This window comes from Crocodylus siamensis, chromosome 15 (genome assembly GCF_052110815.1).
Source record: "Crocodylus siamensis isolate JL-2025a chromosome 15, ASM5211081v1, whole genome shotgun sequence".
NCBI lineage: Eukaryota > Metazoa > Chordata > Crocodylia > Crocodylidae > Crocodylus > Crocodylus siamensis.
In genome coordinates, this window is record NC_143409.1 from 52774082 (window position 1) to 52793145 (window position 19064).

General features: G+C 47.7%; 1 protein-coding gene across 1 annotated transcript; it reads left to right on the forward strand.

Moving 5' to 3' along the window:
• The first annotated feature begins 274 nt into the window (after positions 1-274).
• Positions 275-16929, forward strand: LOC149852842 (killer cell lectin-like receptor subfamily B member 1B allele A). Its single transcript, XM_090029336.1, has 6 exons — positions 275-388; positions 5566-5664; positions 7326-7487; positions 8441-8595; positions 10250-10362; positions 16001-16929. The coding sequence occupies exons 1-6, from the start codon at positions 316-318 to the stop codon at positions 16119-16121; spliced, it is 723 nt and encodes a 240-aa protein (XP_089885462.1). The 5' UTR covers positions 275-315; the 3' UTR covers positions 16122-16929.
• Positions 16930-19064: the final 2135 nt, after the last annotated feature.

A 19064-nucleotide genomic window follows, 5' to 3' on the forward strand; every position in this document is an offset into this window, starting at 1 on the left:
CTAGGGGGCTGACTTACTCAAAGTGCAGAGAAACTAGGGGCTGATGGAGAGGGGAGGGCACTGTGTGTAACACCAGTTGCCAAATGCAACCTGGGTCTGTGATGCAGTCCCTCTGATTAATGCGAGCTCTTCAGTCTTGAGCCTTAAAAGGATGAAGGAAACCCACAGCATCGCAATAGGAAAGAAGCTCAACTGCTTGAAGAGGAGGTACTTGCTGACTTAGGCCACGTGGCTTGCTTTGGTTTCTAGTAATCTGTGGATCTCCCCACTGAAGGATCTATTTTTCAGTCACCTTCATCTTGAGCAGTACATACCATGGCTGAGGACATTGTCTATGCTGATTTAAACCTCCCCGGAGCAAAACTGCCATGTTCCTCTCGTCCCCATGGTAAGTGTGCTCCAGTTTTCTGTGCTTTCTGTCAACTCTCCAGGTGGAAGAGCAGAGCAAGACTTTCCAGAACGGAGACACTGGTCTGTGGCTAATGAAGACCTCTGGTCGGGATCTAGGCTGCAAAATGATAGGTGGGAGATAGCTGATAGGTCCCTTCCAGCCCTGATTCTCACTGATCCTATGAAACATTGTACAGCATCAATACTAAGGGCTCACAGGATCCCTCCCAGCCAGCGAAAGCCTTGCACAGCCACACCAGGACAACCTATCCAGGCTTAATTTCTTTTTTAACAAATCCAGGCTTAATTTTTTTAACAGATTTGGTGTGGAAGCAGGTTAACGTGCTGGGTTTTAATCTCTTGGAAAGCATCTCTAGAAAAAAAATGGCTGAGGTGACAACAACTGAATAGGGGAAAGAATGAGAGAGGTCAGGCCTAGAAAACTGGGGATCTTCAGAGACTGGGGTGAACACCTCTTGTTTGAGAAAACAAAGATCCTGAGCTCTCTTAAGCAGGTATAAATGTGGATGTGATGCCTATTAGAATCAGTGAAGTCTCTCCAGAGTCACACGGGGTTCTCCATGGCCAGAGCCCAGCCCCAACTCCCTCAAATTTGGGTAGAGGATTATTTAGGGTGTGGAAAGTCATCATGGGAGGCAATAGCGGCTGCAGCAGGGCACAGAGAAGGAGGCACAGATCTGGTCTCTGACTTCATGGTGTTGGCTGTAGGGCAAAACAAGAATGGGAATGGAAAGGAATGTAGCCTGGGGAGTCTAGCAGAGAAAAATGGGGACCGCATCTCCAAACCAGATCAGCCCCCCACCCCCCACATGTATCCGAGGCTGATTATATTGACTGATGTGGCTTAATGGTCCTTTCTTCCTGGATAATGGTATATTTGCAACTGAGACATGTTTCTCTTTACCGAGAAACAAGTAGTGCCGTAGCGGGGGGGAGGGGGGGAGGGCAGGCAAATCGAGCAACCGCCCCAGGTGCCAAAACTAAGGGGCACAACAGATGCTGCCCAGCTGACGCGGGGCACAGGATGAAGCCAAGAGTGGCTCGTTTGGGGGAGGTGGGGGCATGGGGCAGGGGGAGGGTGGCTCCTGCCGCTGTGTGCACTCCTGGGCAAGCATGGCGGGGCGTGTGCCCCCTGGGCCTTTGTGCGAGGCAGGGGCAGGCTGCTGCTGCAGGCTTTGCCCTGGGCACCAAACTTCCTTGCCATGGCACTGGAAACAAGACTGGGATAATAGTTTGAACAGGCCATCATAGGATTAGAATAAGTGACAGGCAGCGTTAGCACAGTGTCTCCCACACCTTCCACTTGAGGGTCCTTTTTTTTTTGGACCAGATCTTTTCTTTTCCCAGCCCAGCCCCTTCTCACTCCATTACATGAATCAATTAATATTGGGTCTGAAGTAATAAAACAAGATGAAAGCCAACTTACTTTAACATTATGTCTTCCTCCTTCATGTTTTGTCCCTGGGCACTTGATTTCCTGAACCAAGGCTCTGCTAATCAGGTCTGAACTTCACTTCAGGACTGTGATCCTTTCTACTCCTCATCTGGTTTCAGTGTCACCCACACCATGCAGAAGGGACGGAGGGAAGTGCTCGGTTTCAGTCTTTAGCCATGCAGCCTATCTTTGTCTTCTGGGCAAGAACTCTGCCCTAAAAAATGTCTTGTGAGGGGGGATTTTAAATATCAGAAGACAAACCCTGTAAAGTTCCTCTTTTGAAGACTCTACTTACTCTCTCTTATTTTCTTTGGCCTTAAATACAATGTAATGTAGCCTTTAGCCAAGAAGTAGCTAGATTCTAGGACTCCCAGGTCCATTTCTAATATGGATGATAAACCAGTGATACAGAATGAGGGTGGTTTCATAGGAATCATAGGAAAGTAGGACTGAAAGGGATCTCACAAGGCCACCTAATTCAGCCCTCAGCTCAAGGCAAGATCATCCCTGACTAAACCATCGAAGCCACGTGTCTGTTTAACCTGCTTTTGAAAATTTCCAAGCATGCAGAACCTTAATTCTTTCAGCCTTTCCTCATAAGCCTTACCTCCCAGTCCCATAATCATTTTTATTGTCCTGCCTTTGACTTTTTCCAAATTGTCTGCATCTTCCTTGAAGTGTGGGGCCCAAAACTGGACACAGCAGCACTGGTGAGGCCTCACCTGGAGTAAATAGAGTGGAAGAATCACTTCCCTTGATTTGCAAGTGGGACTCCTGTTAATAACACTTAGGATGCTGTTGGCCTTTTTGCCGCAAGAACATAGTGCAGACTTATATTCAGCTTATGACCTACTATAACCCCAAGGTCTTTCTCTGTTATACTGCAGCCAAACCAGTCATTCTCCAGTCTGTATGTGTGAGTGCAGTTATTCCATTCCACGTGCAGGGCTTTGCATTTGTCCTTGCTGAATCTCATCTGGTTGACTGTGGGTCATTTCTCCAGTCTATCCAGGTCATTCTGGGTCCTAGCCCTGCCCTCCAGAGTATCCATAATTCCGCTCAACTCGGTGTCATCCACAAATTTGCTTGAAGTACACTTAATCCCATCATCCAAATCATGGAATAATACCAGACCCAGGGCAGACCCCTGGGGAACCCCTCTTGATGCCTCCTCCAAGCTAGATGTTGAGCTATTGAAGACTACTCACTGAATATGATGATCCCTCTGGTTATATATCCACCTTATTTTCATCTAGTCTGTATTTCCTTAGGTTGTTAATGAAGGCAGCATGGGAGACAGTGTCAAAAGCCTTGCTAGAATTAAGGTATGCCACGTTCACTGCTTTCCTTTTATCCACAGAGCTTGCTTTATCATAGAAAGAAATCAGATTAGTTAGGCATAACTTGCTCTTGGTGAATCTATGCTGATTGTTCTTGATTGCTTTCTCCTCTAGGTGCTTTGCAATGGCTTCCTTGAGGATCCACTCCATGATTTTTCTGGGTATAGAGGTCAGGCTGATTGGTCTGTAGTTCCCCAGATTCTCCTACTTCCCATTCTTAAAGATGGGCACTATATTTTCTCTCATCTATACATCTAGCACCTTGCCCAACCTAAATGAATTATCAAAAAGGAGAGCCAAAGGCTCTGAAATTACCTTAACCAATTCCTTTAGTACCTTTGCTGACTTCAGTACCCTTGCCGTCAATTCCTTGTTGACTTGAAAGCATCTAGCTTCTCTAATTCCTCACCTGTTCTCCCATTACTCTAGGCTGTTTGTCTCCTTCCCTATCTCTATTGCCAACTGCATTTATCATCTGGTAGCTGCTGCTGTTTGTGAAAACTGTAGTAAAAAAGGCATGAAACACTTCAGCCTTCTGTGCATCATCTGTGACTAGATTGCCTCCTGCTTTCCGTAAGGGACTTACAGAGTTTCTGGTTTTACTTCTGACATACTTATAGAAGCCCTTTTTATGCCCCTTGGCAGCTGCATCACAAATAGTACCTTGGCCTTCCTAATTTTTCTCCCCGCATGCCTGTGCAATGTTCTTATACTCTTCCCTAACCCTGTGACCAAGTTTCTACTTTCCTTTGGTGCAATGCATGCATTTATGAAAGGGCCACACATCCTAGTTTCTGGAGTGAGGCCATCTAGCATCCCAGCCATAGATCCTTCTGCCTTGCCCCAAAGAAACAGCTTTTCTACCTCTGTCTTCCTCCAAGGGCTCATCATGCAGGCTACAGCTAAGTTCCAACATGTATGGCACACCTTTTGTTTTGAGCACCTGGATTTGGGCCTAGGACATCATGTGAGCTCTGCATAGTTTCTCTAAGCCAGATAGTCTCACCTTTCGGTTCTGAGTCTGCCTTCTGAACCCAGGTCCTTGGCACTGCAGAAGGGTATCAGCTCCTCCCATGGATGGGTGCAAAAGTGGGTTCTGCAATCACCCTTTCACTGTAAGAAGGTCTGAGTCTTGGTGCCTTTGGTACCTTGCAGTGTAGCCATGACATGGACCCAATGTACCTTCTTTGTCCTGTAAGCAGGGAATTCTGGATGACCAAGCTGGTGAGCTTTAAAAGACGAATGTGACAGACTGTGGCAGGCAGCTTACAAGAGAAAGCTTATCTTACTTTCTGTGGACCAAATCCTTATCTATTTCCTGCAGCCTGAATCTAGACATGGCTCCCTGACTCTAACCAGAGACCATGACCACTAAGTCGCATGGAAAAAATACCTAGACAGGAAAATACATACTGTCACACAGCTAAGATTTGGCCCAACATGATGTGTTTTTATATACCACCCCATTTGAAGCTGCTAACTGTTATCTTCATTGGACTCCTGGCCAAGCTTTCCAGTAAGATACATGGTTGTTTTATTACTTACTTTCTTTCAAGAAAATCAGTCGTGGAATAGTTCTTGATATGTTCCAGTGTTTCTATGGGTGCAGAGTTTAGCCTGTCAGTCCAGAGAGAATTAATTCTATTCACACAGCCCTGAGAGCTGGCAGTGAAAACACACCCTATCTGGATTGTAGTTCAAAGTCTCCTCCCATCCACACAAACACAGGCTTCCAGCATCTGGGTTTATAGGTGCTTTGTCCTTGATTCTGCCCACTAGGCAAGGGGACACAGGTCAGCGTCAATATAGGTTCTAACCCACCCACTTAGCAGTGTAGAGGCAGGCTGCAGCTCAGGTTCAGATGGTCCCCCTATTCCCTTCCCATGAGTCCCCTGGAGCTGTCCTTTCCTGCCTTTCTACCTACTCCTCTCCTGCACCAGGAAACATCTCCCCCTTTACTAGTTAACACCTCATCCCATGCATTACCCACTCTTCCATTTCTATATAGCACTCACCACCAAAGCAGAGGACCAGCTAGAAGGTCATCATCCAAACATAATGTCAGCTGGACAAGGGTCCCATCAAGGCTCAGGAGCAGAAAGAGTTTCCCTGCAGACTGCTAAGCCATGGCTTACATTTTAAAACTTAATAGTTTAAGGGGGCAGGCAAAAGATTGAAAGGGGTATTCATAAAATGGCTGCTTTTCTTGATGCTGGTTTTTGGTAGCCCTGATAGTCTACTACTATTTATATACAACCGGATAAGCCAGAAGAGTCAAGGAAGGATGGTTTCTGGGTTAAGCTTCTGAACGGTGATGCAAAGAGATCTGTTCCTACCTCAGCCACTAACTCTCATTTTACCAAACGGTGAATTTTCCAGCTTCTCCTGAGTGTCCACGCTGGCATCAGCTCTTCTGGAAAATTGGAGTAGCTGGGTATGTTACCCTGCTGGGAATAATTGTAGTGCTGACTCTGCAGGGTGAGTAGATTGAGGCCACTTAATTCAACTATATGTAACACAGGGTTACTTATGGTGAAGACATTCTCATAATAAGAAGCCTTTTATTGCTTACCAATCCCCCAAGTGGCACCTTTCACAGTAAGTATTGCCATCTTGGTTCTCAACGATTTTCATAAATTGAGTAAAAGTGGCTCAAATATTTTCAAGTATGAAGAAAATGGAGAGGAAGGAGATTTTTTTTTTCATTAAAGGTGAAACAATCAGTGACCTTTTTTTTGTACAGCAGTGCTGGCTTAGCAGTGGAGTTGTTTGGGAGTTTTCCATCATAGTCATTGTACATTTTTTCCAAATGATTTTCTTCACACAGAATGAACCCCCCCAGTACTATTCATTTAGTTTTATTTTATACATTGTGTCTTTTCATTTGACTGGTTAAAAATTAAATAATATACATCAGAAAATGATTTAAACAGCCGCTGCTCTAAGTAGTGCTCCCCCCCACTTCATCTTCTTGTTTTTTCGTTTAAGCCTTTCTTTCTTCTGATGATGCAATGAATCAGTTTGACACTTGCAAAGTGGCTGTGTCACACATAGCTCCCAGCACCTGTGCAGTTTTGCTTAGATCAAAGAACCATGGGTAACACCAGTTAACAGCTCTCAAGCAAAACATCCCTGTGTCATCTTTGCCCATGTGCCAGATGATGGAACGTGTTGACACACTGGATGACTTATCCACCCCAGACAAAAAAATAAGGGGGGAGGAGAGAGGGGAGGGGGGAAATGCATCCCTTTCTCTGTACCTGGAGGAGGAAAGTGCGGGGTGGGGATAAATGCTTTGGGAGAGGTGGGGGAAAATAGGGTGAGCAGAACCCTGCTGGGAGAAAGGGTCAATCGGGAAGAGCAGGCAGACAGAGCCCTTGGCAGTGAGACTGTAATCAGGACGCTGGAGGAGGCTAGGGGAAAGGTAGTGGGGGCTAGAGAAAAGGCATAGAGGCATGGGGAGAACACCTGAAAGGGAATTTGGGGCAATTCTGATATGTGGGAAAGCTGGCATCCAGGCCCCAAACATGGTGGGAGACAGTGATATGAGAGATGGGAACATGCAAGATCCTGGTGGGAGGGACCCTGAGGGAAGGGGTGCATATAGAGCCCCTGATACCATGGGAAGAAAGGAATGGGGCAGTGAGGGCAGGAAATGTGGTCACAAAACACTCCAAGTAAGATGAGAGAGCGGGAAGCCCCTGAAAAAGAGGGATTGGGAAGTCAAGAGGTTGGTGTTGGACATCATGTGACCTCTTCTAGGATGCTTGGCCTCTGGGTGAGGGTCACAGAAGAGAAAGATGAAACTGAGTGTCATGTATCAGTGGCTGTGTCTATACGAGACACTTGACTGTACAGTAAACTAATCTACTGTGCAGTAAGGTGTCACTATCTATACGTGCAGGCACTTAGTGCACAGTAAATTAGTCTACTGAGCCGTAAAATTACTACTTGTATATGCAGGTAGTAAATTTACTGCTCAGTATAGCCAAACAGCATTAATTACACCTGTAGACATTTTTCCTCCCAGTCCTTCATGTGGCCCCAAGACTCCACTAGGTGACATGTCCCTCACTTGCCTGCTAGCATTCATACGCCACATGCAGTGACACTCATTCACCGGAGATGTTGTTTTACAGTCTTGCAGGAGCCCCCAGCAGCTGGAGCAGCCTCACAGGCCTGTGCAGGCAGTGGGCTCATGCAGAGTGGTTCCCAAAGCATGTGCAATGCCAGCCAGCTGGAGAACCTGGTGTTTGACCTGAGACGGGTGTTGTGTGAGCCAGGCCAGGGCAGCTCAGCAGGTAAACACATCTCCATGCATCTGGGAGCCTCTGCCCATGTGAGGCAGCCGGATCCTATGGGGTCGGGACTCACGACCTATGGGTGTTAAACCTGACTTCTACACTTTCTCTCCCATCCAGGCCTGCCATGCAGGTTTATGACATGACCTGGTACCTGGAATAACCACCATGGCTATTTCAGGGGTAACAACAGCATGTCCAATCCTCTTTCCCTTCATTCTGAATTTGAAACAAAAAAAAGCCTGAATTTTAGAATTTTGTGTGGAATGGAAATTTGAAAAAAAAAAAAAATCCAGTTTGGGACCATGCAAATGGTTGTTTTCAACAGCACAAAACTGTCTTCACTTCATAACTTATCTTTCATTACTTTTATTTTTTGATTCTATTTCCATAAACTCCTAAATCTGATGCACTACAAATGGCATGATATTAAAATACACTCTTTCTGTAGCCTTTTTTATTGTGATGAAAACTAAAACAAAGCTAACAAAGATGAAAACAAGGAGTTGAGGGTGGTGGGGAGGAGGGGGCTGTTGCCTGCCCCACATGCAAAGCAAATAAGATTAAAGGGCTGTGGTAGGATTTACAGTCCAGTCCCTTCCCTTTCAGTGCCAACTCTGCCAGTGCTTCTTAGTCCCAGTCTCTAGCCCCTTACCATTCCCTGGCCATAGCCCACCCCCAACTCTGCCAGTGACCTTTAATCCTGATGCACGACCCCTTTGCTATACCCAACCTGGTCTCCCTTGCCTCCCTTCAGCTCTGCCACTGCTCCTGACCCCAACCCCTAATTCCCCTCTCCACCACTGTCTTAAGCCTGCAACTTCTCTCACAGACCTACCAACCCCCTACTCAGCCCCAGGACACTATTGATGGGGAAGAAATTAAGGAGTAATCCATGCTCAGCATCTCCAGACTCATCTGAGGGACCTCCTTCTCTCTAATTTCCCCTGCAGAGAGCTCCCAGTGCATCTTCTGTCCCAGGGACTGGCTGCTGCACAAGGGGAAATGTTACTGGGTGTCCAAAGAAAACAAAATGTGGAACAGCAGCAGTGAGGACTGCGTGAGGAGGAGCTCTTGGTTACTAGTGATCCAGAACCAGGAGGAGATGGTACCATTCATGTTGCTGTGGGGTGGTAGGGGCAGCAGTCCCGAATTAACAGAGGTTGCTGACACTGGAAAATGAATTGGATTCACACAGTGTGTGGAGTTAGAGTGCATCCTTTATTCCTCAGGGTTTATCTACATAGGAATATACAGGGAAATTCATCCACTTTGGGTAAAGGCATGCATTTTCAAGTGGATTATTGAAACCACAGTGAATACCAGTGTGGACACTGCTCTTCAGAATTACAGTGGCCTTCCTTCAAATTACAGGTTTCCCTCAATTTATGCGGGTTCTTTATATGCAAATTTGCTCTTATGTGATGAGCATATTTAGACCCATCAATTGTTACATGCGAGGTAAATTTGCTCTTATGCGGTCCGCATAGACGCCTCCCCCAACCAAGCAGGTAAGTCTGTGGGGGGAGGGGAAAGGGCCGTAGCCCCACTTACCCCAGCCCTGCCTGCAGCGGTCCCAGGAGCAGCCGACACTAGCTGCCTGCACCAGGTCACAGTGCAGCCCAGCGGCTAGAGGCAGCTGGCATTGGCCACTCCCAGGGCCACTGCAGCCAGGGCTGGGCTGCCCGTGGCTCTGCTAGTTCGCACTCACCCCCCACCGCCCATGCTGGCGCAGCCCCAGGAGCAGCCGACACCAGCTGCCTGCACCAGGGCACAGCGCTGCCCAGGAGCAGAGGTGAGTGCGGAGAGGTGGAGGCCAGGTGCAGAGGGACAGGCAGAGCACAGTGCAGCCCAGTGGCTACAGGCTGCTGGTGCTGTCCGCTCTGGGGCCTCTGCAGCCGGGGCTGGGGTGAGTGCTGCTCTGTTCCCTCTGCTTTGCTGCCTTGTGCAGCCTTGGGAGCAGCACCCCTCCCTCCACCCCTTCCCTAGTCAGCCTCACTCCCTTCCTCCCTCTCTCACCACCATGGGAACCTATCCCTGTTTGTTACATCGTAAAGTGGGTTCGCTTTGTGCAAATTCAATTTATGTGCCGTTCTCCGGGAATGCATGTACCGCATAAATCAAGGGAAACCTGTAGCTGTATTTGCTGTGGAAGTGCAGTAAACTAGACTGAATTAAGGACTGTTTTAACTCCTGAATAGCAGTAGCCACATGGGAGCTTAATTCATTGTCCACTTAGGAAAAAGTGATCTGAGTTCTCTTCTAGTGATCTGAGAATCCCCATTAGACAAGCCGTCAGTAATTCTGAGTGTGGACACATTTCTTTTGGGATAAGAGTATCCACACATGAAAGTACTGGGGATGTGTTTAAGAAACGTGGAGCTATGCGGTGGAGGTGGCGGTTGGCTGTTCGAGAACAATCAGTAGACTTAATCTGATGTTGTTTCCAAATAGGTATTTCAGAATTACTATTCCAGAACACCTATTCTTATACAGCTCTAAGTGTAAATAAACCCTAAGATGATAAAAATGAAATGTCACCCCTAGCAGCAAGATATCAAAACGTTTGTTTAAAAATCAGCTGCTTCAGGTGCCAACATCTCAGTTACACTATGCTTTAAGGTATGCATATGTACATGCATATGTTGGTGCTTGTGTCTTTGTCAACTGAATCAGATGAGTGCTGGCAGCACTGACAAAGATGAGTGCTAAGAGAGTTATAGCCCAATGTATTCACCTATGTGCCTCTCTATATTTTACAGGGCTATATACAGACAATCACACAGGTGAGAAATCCTATTTGGATTGGACTTCACTTTAAATCTCTTGAGAGGAAGTGGATGTGGATGAATGGCTCCCTGTTAGATGAAAAACTGTGAGTCTTTTCTAATGCATGGTTTTTTTATGGGAGGGGGCAGGGGTGTGCGGGGGGGGGGGGAGAGTGATTTTCTCTATCTTGAGTTTATTCTTTGTGTTTGATTGCTTTTTAACTATGGAACATTTGAAAAACATTAAGCACAATTAGCTCATTCAGGAGATACAAAAGTTCGTATCTCATAGGCTCGTAGAAAGTTAGGGTTGGAAGAGACCTCAGGAGGTCACATCTAGTCCAACCCCTTGCTCAAAGCATGACCAGCCTCAACTAGATCATCTCAGCCAAGGTCTTGTCTAGCCAGGTCTTAAAAACTTCCAAGGATGAAGAGTCCACCACTTCTCTAGGTAACCTGTTCCAGTGCTTTACCACCCTGCGAGCTAAAAAGTTTTTCCTAATATCTAACCTAAATTTTCCTTGCTGCAGCTTGAGACCTTTGCTCCTTGTTCTGTCATCTGCCACCACTGACAACAGTCCAGCTCTATCTTCTTTGGACCCCCCCTTCAGGTAGTAGAAGGCTGTTATGAAATTTCCCCTCAGCCTTCTCTTCTCCAGACTAAATAAGCCCACTTCCCTCAGCCTCTCTGCAGATGTCATGTCCTCTAGCCCACCAGACCATTTTCATTGTCTCCATCGCTGGTCTCTCTCCAATTTGTCCACATCTTTTTTGTCCTGGGGGGCCTAAAACTGAACATAGGATTCCAGATGTGACCTCAGCAGTGCCAAACAGAGGGGAAGAATCTCTTCTCTTGATCTGCTGGCAATGCTCCTACTAATACAGCCTAGTATGCCATTAACCTTCATTGCAACAGGAGCATGCTGTTGGTGCATATTCAGCTCATTGTCTACTGTCACCCCCAGGTCCTTTTCTGCAGAGCTGCTGCTTAGCTAGTCAGTCCCCAGCTTGCACCAGTGCATGGGAAGCAACAACTTTTCAAACCCACAAGGGCTGCCTTTTCTGCCTGAGAAGCTCTGGGTCCCACACCAAAGCTTGAATTCACAACCGCCTTGTCCCCAGCTCACCACAGAAGCACCTGAGCCACACAACACTTCACTTCCTCTGAAGCTATTGCAGCAGGGGTGTCAAACATATGGCCTGTGGAGCCCACAGGCAAACATATGGCCCATGGGGCTTCTAGGGGGACAGGGAATTCAGGGGTGAGGCAAGTGAGGGTGGTGCCTGCCATCACAATCTGAGGTAGATATACTGGGGATACTTGTTGGTGGGAGACGGTAGAAGCAATGCCTATATTAACCCCAGCAACTCCCCAGTGCAGCTCATTCTGCAGCTGCCACTCTCTCTGTCATGGGAGGTGGGTCTGGGTCTGTCCCACAAGTGCCTCATGGTCTGGATCCTGCCCAGGGGGTCCGGGGGAGTTTGACACATTGGCAGCTTATAGGGGGTGCGTGTGGATGCACATGTGCCCTCTGAGTGTGGTGGTGCACCCCCAGTGAAAAGGCGCTGCAAACGCTGCTGGCAGTGCCTGTGGGTGGTAGCCGCTTGCCACCCCCTTTCCCAATCCCCACCCCTACCAATACTGCCGGAGGCATCTGCGGGCAGTCTGCAGTTGCCGCTGACCACTGCCGACACTGCTGGTGGCATCTGCGGGAGGTCTGCAATTGCCGCTGGCCACTGCCGATGCTGCCAGTGGCATCTGCAGGCGGTCTGCAATTGTTGCTGGCCACTGCCAATGTTGCCGGTGGCATCTGTGGGTGGTCTGCAATTGCCGCTGGCCACTGTCGATACTGCCGGAGGCATCTGTGGGTGGTCGCTGACTGCTGGTCGGCACTCACCAACATCCCCCCCCGCTGCTGACAGCGCCACGGCTGCCTGCGGATGCTTCCCGCTTCCCGCTGCCACACTCCCATCGCCGCCAGTGCCGCCACCACCTGCAGGAGCTCACCATGCCCCCTCGAGCCTCTTGGGGCATGCAGTGTTCATGGCTTGATACCCCTGTATTTCAGAAATGAAAAACCTAAGCCTTCCAAAACCACAAGTCGGGACCCACTAGCAGATCTAGGAGCAGGGCAAAGGAGTGCGTTCCCTGACTCCAGCTGTCATGCGTGTGCGGTGAATGTTGAGCTCACTGCCTGGTCAGTGTGGACTCTTGCCGGAGCTCTGCATGAGCAGTGAGCTCTGGACTCATCAGCTGACTGAGGTGGGCTCTGGCCACACTTTCACAGGGCTCTGGCTCTACTCACTCTTCCCCAACCTCCTCTTCCGTACTGAATTCAGCAAGCAGTGGTAGTACTCATCCCTTGGGCTCAAAAACTGCGTGAAAGTAGAGGCTGTGGCCAGACCCTGCACCAAAATCTCATCTATGGCATGACTAATGGCAGGGATGCGACTGCATCACTGCATCCACTTCTGCATTCCCCTTGTCAGGTCCCAGAAGCCAAGAGACTGATTTAAAACACATGAGGTAGTTTAAAAAAATCCCTGGGTTCTTTTGTTTCATATTGCAGAACTTGAGCGTTTGGAGGTTCATGTTTTCAAGGTCTTCTTCCCAACCTGGAGAGCTAGAAACCTTTTGTTTTTCTTCTTTTAAATGGAAGTTTTTCTCATGTAATCACATGTGTCCAGGAGCTGGGACTTAAAAGCAGAGACTATCATGAGACTTTCAATAAAGCTGGAAGAGCTCACAAGGGAAATGTTGAAGTCTGCAGCATATCATAAGAAAGGCTTGTGGGATAGCTTGTATTTCAGAAGTTATGAAGAACAGAGCACCAAGTTTCGGTGTAAGAGGTTATTTGGGTTTAGAGATCTCTTCTGAAACTGGATTGTGTGGTCTGTACTATAATTTCACGCTCTAGGAACTAAAACTAAAGCTAGGGTTTACTTCGTGATGTGGCTTCTCAACTTGTGGAGCATACAGCATGCAATTAAGCTCTGGTCTACCCTTGAAATGTATTTATATGACTGTGTTGATTGAGGGTGTGACTTTTTACTGATATGTTTGTGTTACGATAAACTAGGGTGGTTATAATCATAGTTTATATGTTGCAAATTCCAGGGAAACTTCTAGTCCCGTTGTTGCAGGCTTACAAGTGAGCAAAAAATCAAATAGAAAACAAATATTTCATAGATTTCATAGACATTTGGGCTGGAAGGAACCCCGGAGGATCATCGAGTCCAGCCCCCCGCCCCAAGGGCAGGAAGTCAGGAGGGATCATAGGATCCCAGCAAGATAAACATCCAAATGTGTTTTGAAGGTGTTCAAAGTGGGTGTTTGAACCGCCTCTGGCGACAGTCTGTTCCAAACATTGGGGGCTCGGACAGTGAAGAAGTTTTTTCTTATGTCCAGCCTGAACGAGTCACAGTGGAGTTTGTGACCGTTCAATCTTGTCATCCCTTGGGGGGCTCTGGTGAACAGTCGTTCCCGCAAATTCTGATGAGCACCCCTGATACGCTTATAGGTGGCCACCAGATCACCTGAGCCTGCGCTTTTCCAGGCTAAAGAGCCCCGCGGGTCTCAGCCTGTCGTCATAAGGTCTGTTTTCCTGCCCTCTGATCATGCGCGTGGCTCTCCTCTGCACCCTCTCAAGCTTTGCCACATAACTTTTTTTGAATTGTGGAGCCCAAAACTGGACACAGTACTCCAGCTGCGGCCTCACCGAGGCCGAGTACAAGGGGAGAATGACATCCCGGGATTTGCTCGAGAAGCATCTATGGATGCAAGCCAGCGTTTTGCTTGCTTCACTAGCCGCAGCATCACACTGAAGGCTCATGTTCATCTTGTGGTCAATCATGAGCCCCAGCTCCCTTTCATCTCTAGTGCTAACCAGCGTAGCACTGCCGAGCCTATATGCATGGTGCAGGTTTTTCCTCCCAAGGTGAAGAACCTTGCATTTCTGGTGTTAAACACCATCAGGTTTTCGTCTAACCATTTCTTGAGTCTGTCCAGATCCACCCGGATCACCCTCCTGTCCTCAGGTGTGGATGCTTTACCCCAGAGTTTGGTGTCATCGGCAAACTTGGCCAGTCCGATTCTGACACCAATGTCTGCATCATTGATGTATATGTTAAACAGTATCAGCCCTAGGACAGAGCCTTGTGGGACCCCCTGGTCACAGGACACCATAATGATAGGCTCCCATCGACCACCACCCCCTGGGTCCGACCGCAGAGCCAGTTCCCAGCCAGCGGATCGTGGTGACGTCAAGGTCGCAGTTAGCCAGTTTAACCAGGAGGTGATCGTGGGGTACCAGATCGAAGGCTTTTTTAAAGTTGAGGTATATGTCATCCATCTCTTCCCCTTTGTCCAGGTGATAAGGCACTTGGTCATAAAAGGAAATAAGATTTGTCAAGCAAGACCTACCCGCAACAAACCCATGCTGGGTATCCCTCAGGAAATTGCCTTCAGTTAGCCTGTTAAGGATGGCCTCCTTGATAATCTTTTCCAAGACTTTCCCCAGGATAGAGGTCAGGCTGATGGGCCTGTAGTTTGCTGGATCTACTTTCCTCCCTTTCTTGAAGATTGGCACCACATTGGCCCTCTTCCAGTCTTTGGGCACTTCACCAGAGCGCCAAGAACTCTTGAAGATCCATGCCAGAGGCTGGGCTATGATGCTCGCCAGCTCCCTGAGTACCCCGTGGTGTAACCCGTCAGGGCCGGCTGACTTGAAGGTATCCAGCCTGTCGAGGTGTTCCTTCACGAGGTCTGCTTCAATGGAGGGCAAGGAATCTCCCTGACCCGGGCCTCCCTGACCTGTAGTGGGCAGGGGGGTCCCATGGGACTGATGGAAAACTGATGCAAAGTATCCATTTAGCAAGTTAGCTTTTTCCTGGGCATCGGTTGTCAGTTTTCCCCTCTGGTTTAGCAGGGGTGCAATGCTGCCCTTGCTTTTCCTCCAGCTCCCCACATATCTAAAAAAGGACTTTTTATTTTCCTTGATATTTGTAGCTAGCTCCTTTATTTGCTCTCTTTTGGCTCTTTCAGGGTAGTCATAGATCCTTGGATGCACAAGTCCAAAGTTCTTTGGAAAACATACATCTTTATATGTACCTTTTTTTTTGAACCATCTAACTACAGGCCAACATGTGCATGCACACAGCTAGATATTGTTTCTTTCCCATTCTTATCAATGCATGACCATTTCAATTGCTTTCCACATTCATTGACTGTCTGTCAACTTCCAAGTCAATCAGGAAGCTATATCTTGATGGAGAAGAACCACTTAAATATAATCCAGTGAGGTAAAGGCATGGCTGGGCTCCTGGGACAGCTGCCACACAGAAGGACAGCAGTGACTGATGGTTCCTACTACTGTTTGCACAGCTGCAGGTAGCTGCACATAGCTTGTTCTGCATTGTCCATAGGACAATGCAGACAGAAGCTCAAGCATTTTCAATTCCATTTGGAATAACAAGGGAGGCAGGGAGGAATGCACCCTCCTTTAACCAGCTGCTTTACTTTTCTTTCTCTGGCTTCTCCTTTGGGTGGTCGCTTTTCTAAACAGGGGCCTTGGAATTGAACTTGTGTCTCCTGGGGCCGCACACATCACTTAACCCCAGAGCCTCCCCTTCCTACTGAATATGCAAAAAAGAAACCACCGCTGCAGGTCTCGTGGGGCTGGGACAGAATGATGTGGGCAGGGAGGTCCAGACAAGCCAGCAATAACTTTCTCTTTCTCCCCACAGGTTCCCCATGCAGCAAGGTGGTGACAGGAACTGTGGTGTGTTGAAAAGAGACCAGACAGACTCTGAGACCTGCAGCACTGAGCTGAGATGGATCTGCCAGAAAGCTGCTCTCCTGGTATAAGCAGTGATGCTCTTGTCTGACCAGCAGCAAACACAAAGCCCTCTAGCTTCCTCTGCTGCACCAAGCATATTCTAAGGTTGATGTGCATCTGTCTTGTTCTGGAGTTTGGCACATCTCCTTAGAGGGTGTAAAGTGGAAGAGCTCCACCAAGGTCAATGGAGCTCTGCTGATTTACACCAGATGGGAGTTTGATTACCAGACACAGCTTGACACTGAAAGCAGATACAGGTTCTACAGCAGACTGGTCTATGCAAAACCCCATGTATAAATAAAAACAGGATATAAGAGACATCGTCAACTAGCTGACAGGTAGGAGAAATAAGTAGAAAGGATAACTTAATAAATGAAAAAGCAAGACTATTTAGGAGGGTTATTATAACTGTGGAGTACAGAGAGTTTAGCAGGGATCAAGTAGGTTATAATGCACTGTGAAATCAATGTCCAAATTAAATCCCTGGTTTTTACTATGCCATGAGCTAATGATTTTTTATTCCCAGGTCCATCTTTTGTAAATGTTTTGTACATTTCTTGTAGCACAAAGGCTGTGAGGTCAGAAAGGGAGTGTTTTTTTCTGGGACAAATAATCTCTTATCTGTGTTCTTGTGTTGCTGTGCTTTACCTTTTTTCTGTGGTTATTCATTTTGCTGTGTCATATTTATCTAGTTTTACCCACATATAGTTTCCGCAGATTGTATCTGATGTATAACTTGTGTCAGCTTTTTTTTTCAGACACTGGAGGAAGGTTAATTTGGTACCTAGCTGCTTGTCTATGTCTTTCCCGTCTCTCAAGTTGGTCCAATAAAAGATATCATGCACAAAAATCCTTGCCTCTCACGCATTCCCTGGAGCATCAAAAAAAGGCTTCAGCATCACCCTTACTTTTTCAAACATTTCCCTGGACTTTTTATTTCTTATTTCAAAATTGGTAAGATCCTAAAAACATTTTTTTAAATAGTCTTGCTGTGTGATACAGGGACTAATCACTATTGGCTATCCCGGGAGCTTGAAAGAATAAACGAGAAGAAAAACAAAGCCTCTGGTCCCTACCTCAGCCCAGTCTCTTCCCATGGTCCACACCAAAAATTACAAAACAGGTAAGAGATGAGGCCAAAGACCAATTTATTAGTATTAATAACTCCTGGATAGTTTCAGTTAAACACTTGCCAGCATTTCTGGAAATTCTAGCAAGGACTCCATGCTGAAGATTTAGGACCACCTTGCCACTGCTGTCAAGGTTTTTAGGCCTGGGGAGACTGTTAGAGCATCCAGATTGTCCTCCCGTGGTAGCAAAGGCCACACTTTTTGATTCTGTGCTAAAGCAGAAAGCTTCCAGGTGCATGCAGGGTGCCTTTTAGAAAGACAGATCCAATCTTGCCGCGAGTGCCAGGAACTCCAGCACATTCTTTAGGAGACTGCCCCAGGGGTTAATGCATTGCTCTGGCTGTAGGTCCTTCTCATGATCTGCTCCTTCCACAAACTTGTGCTCTTTTAATGAGGCCTGCATTGTAGTACCAGCTCTAGTCAGCTGCCATTTAGCCATATCTAGACTGCAGAGTATACCTGTGTCCTGATTTAACACTTGCATGTAGGTGCTGCCTGAGCCTGTCTCCAAGCCGCCTTGCTTCACAGCTGCACATACAACCCAGACCCACCTGGCAGCATCCAAAGGTGTACGTGGATTTGAAATTACGATCCATCAGGGCCCATCCCAAGGTCCTTAGAGATTTGTGCTGCACTAGGAATTGACTCTTGGGAGATACTTGGAGAACTTACCTGTGCATCGGAAGGGGTTTAATACTCCTAATCTCCACAACACATGTAGTTAAGGTACTCATAATTCTGCCTGCTCCTCACTCCTGATTGCTTCAGGCAGATTTAACACTACAAGCTGCTCATGCTTGTGGCCAGACTTTCTGAACTCTTGCAGATATTCTGTGCCATGTTCTAGGGGCCATTTCAGCAGCAGCTTCTGAGACCCAGAAGGCACCAGCATTCAGAGGGCATTCACATGGAGACATCCATCACCAGCCAAGGTACTGGGAGCCCAGGACCGGGAAGGACCTCCTGTATCATTGAATCTAGGACCCTGATAATCTCAGGCAGCTATGTCAGATAACCCTCCTGCTGCTGCAGACTCCCCATTCTTTCTGGTGTGGGAGAACAAGGACAGTGCGGTGGGACTGCACTGTGGAGCAGGACTCTGACAATCTAGCAGAAACCTTCTGGAGCCATGTGAGAAGCTCACCCCAGCCCTCCAGCATCAGGATGTATGCAGACAATGACAAGGCAGAGCCTAATCCATTTGCTATCAACTGCATAGGGGCTGTGAGAATGGGGGCCTATGAAGTGAGTTGACATTGTTGGCTCCCGTTTATATGGAGCTCTGTCTTAGAAGTAGTCACAGTCTGCGTGCCACTGATCCCAGTGATGTGGGGCATGGTGGCAGAGACGTTCGTGCATCTTGCTACAGCTCCAGAGCTGTGAACTTGAGGCTAGTCCAGTCTCATGCCCAAGATTGGCCCCTATCAGTACAGCTGTGAACAGGTCCCTGGTTATTCAAGCTGGGGAGTCAAAGGTGGCCAGATGAGACACTAGCCACATTACTCCCTGTCCGCTGTCTGCTACAGAAACTGGCCTGTCTTAGCCCCATACAAGTGGCTCCAGTGGGCTTGTCTGCACTGCAGCAGCTGTACATCCCTGCCAGGATGGGACTCAGCACTTTCTTCCCACCCTGGTCAGCAGACACTTTCCACAGCCAGAAATAGGCCAGTAAGACCACTCCTGGTTTGTCCCAAGTCTGCCAGTGATGGAGGTCTCAAGAGCATCCTCACCAGCTTGGAGCACGCCACTGGAAAGAATCACAGAATACAAGGGCTGGAAGGGACCTCGAAAGATCATTGAGTCCAACTCCCAGCTCTAGGCAGGAATACTGCTGAGATCAAA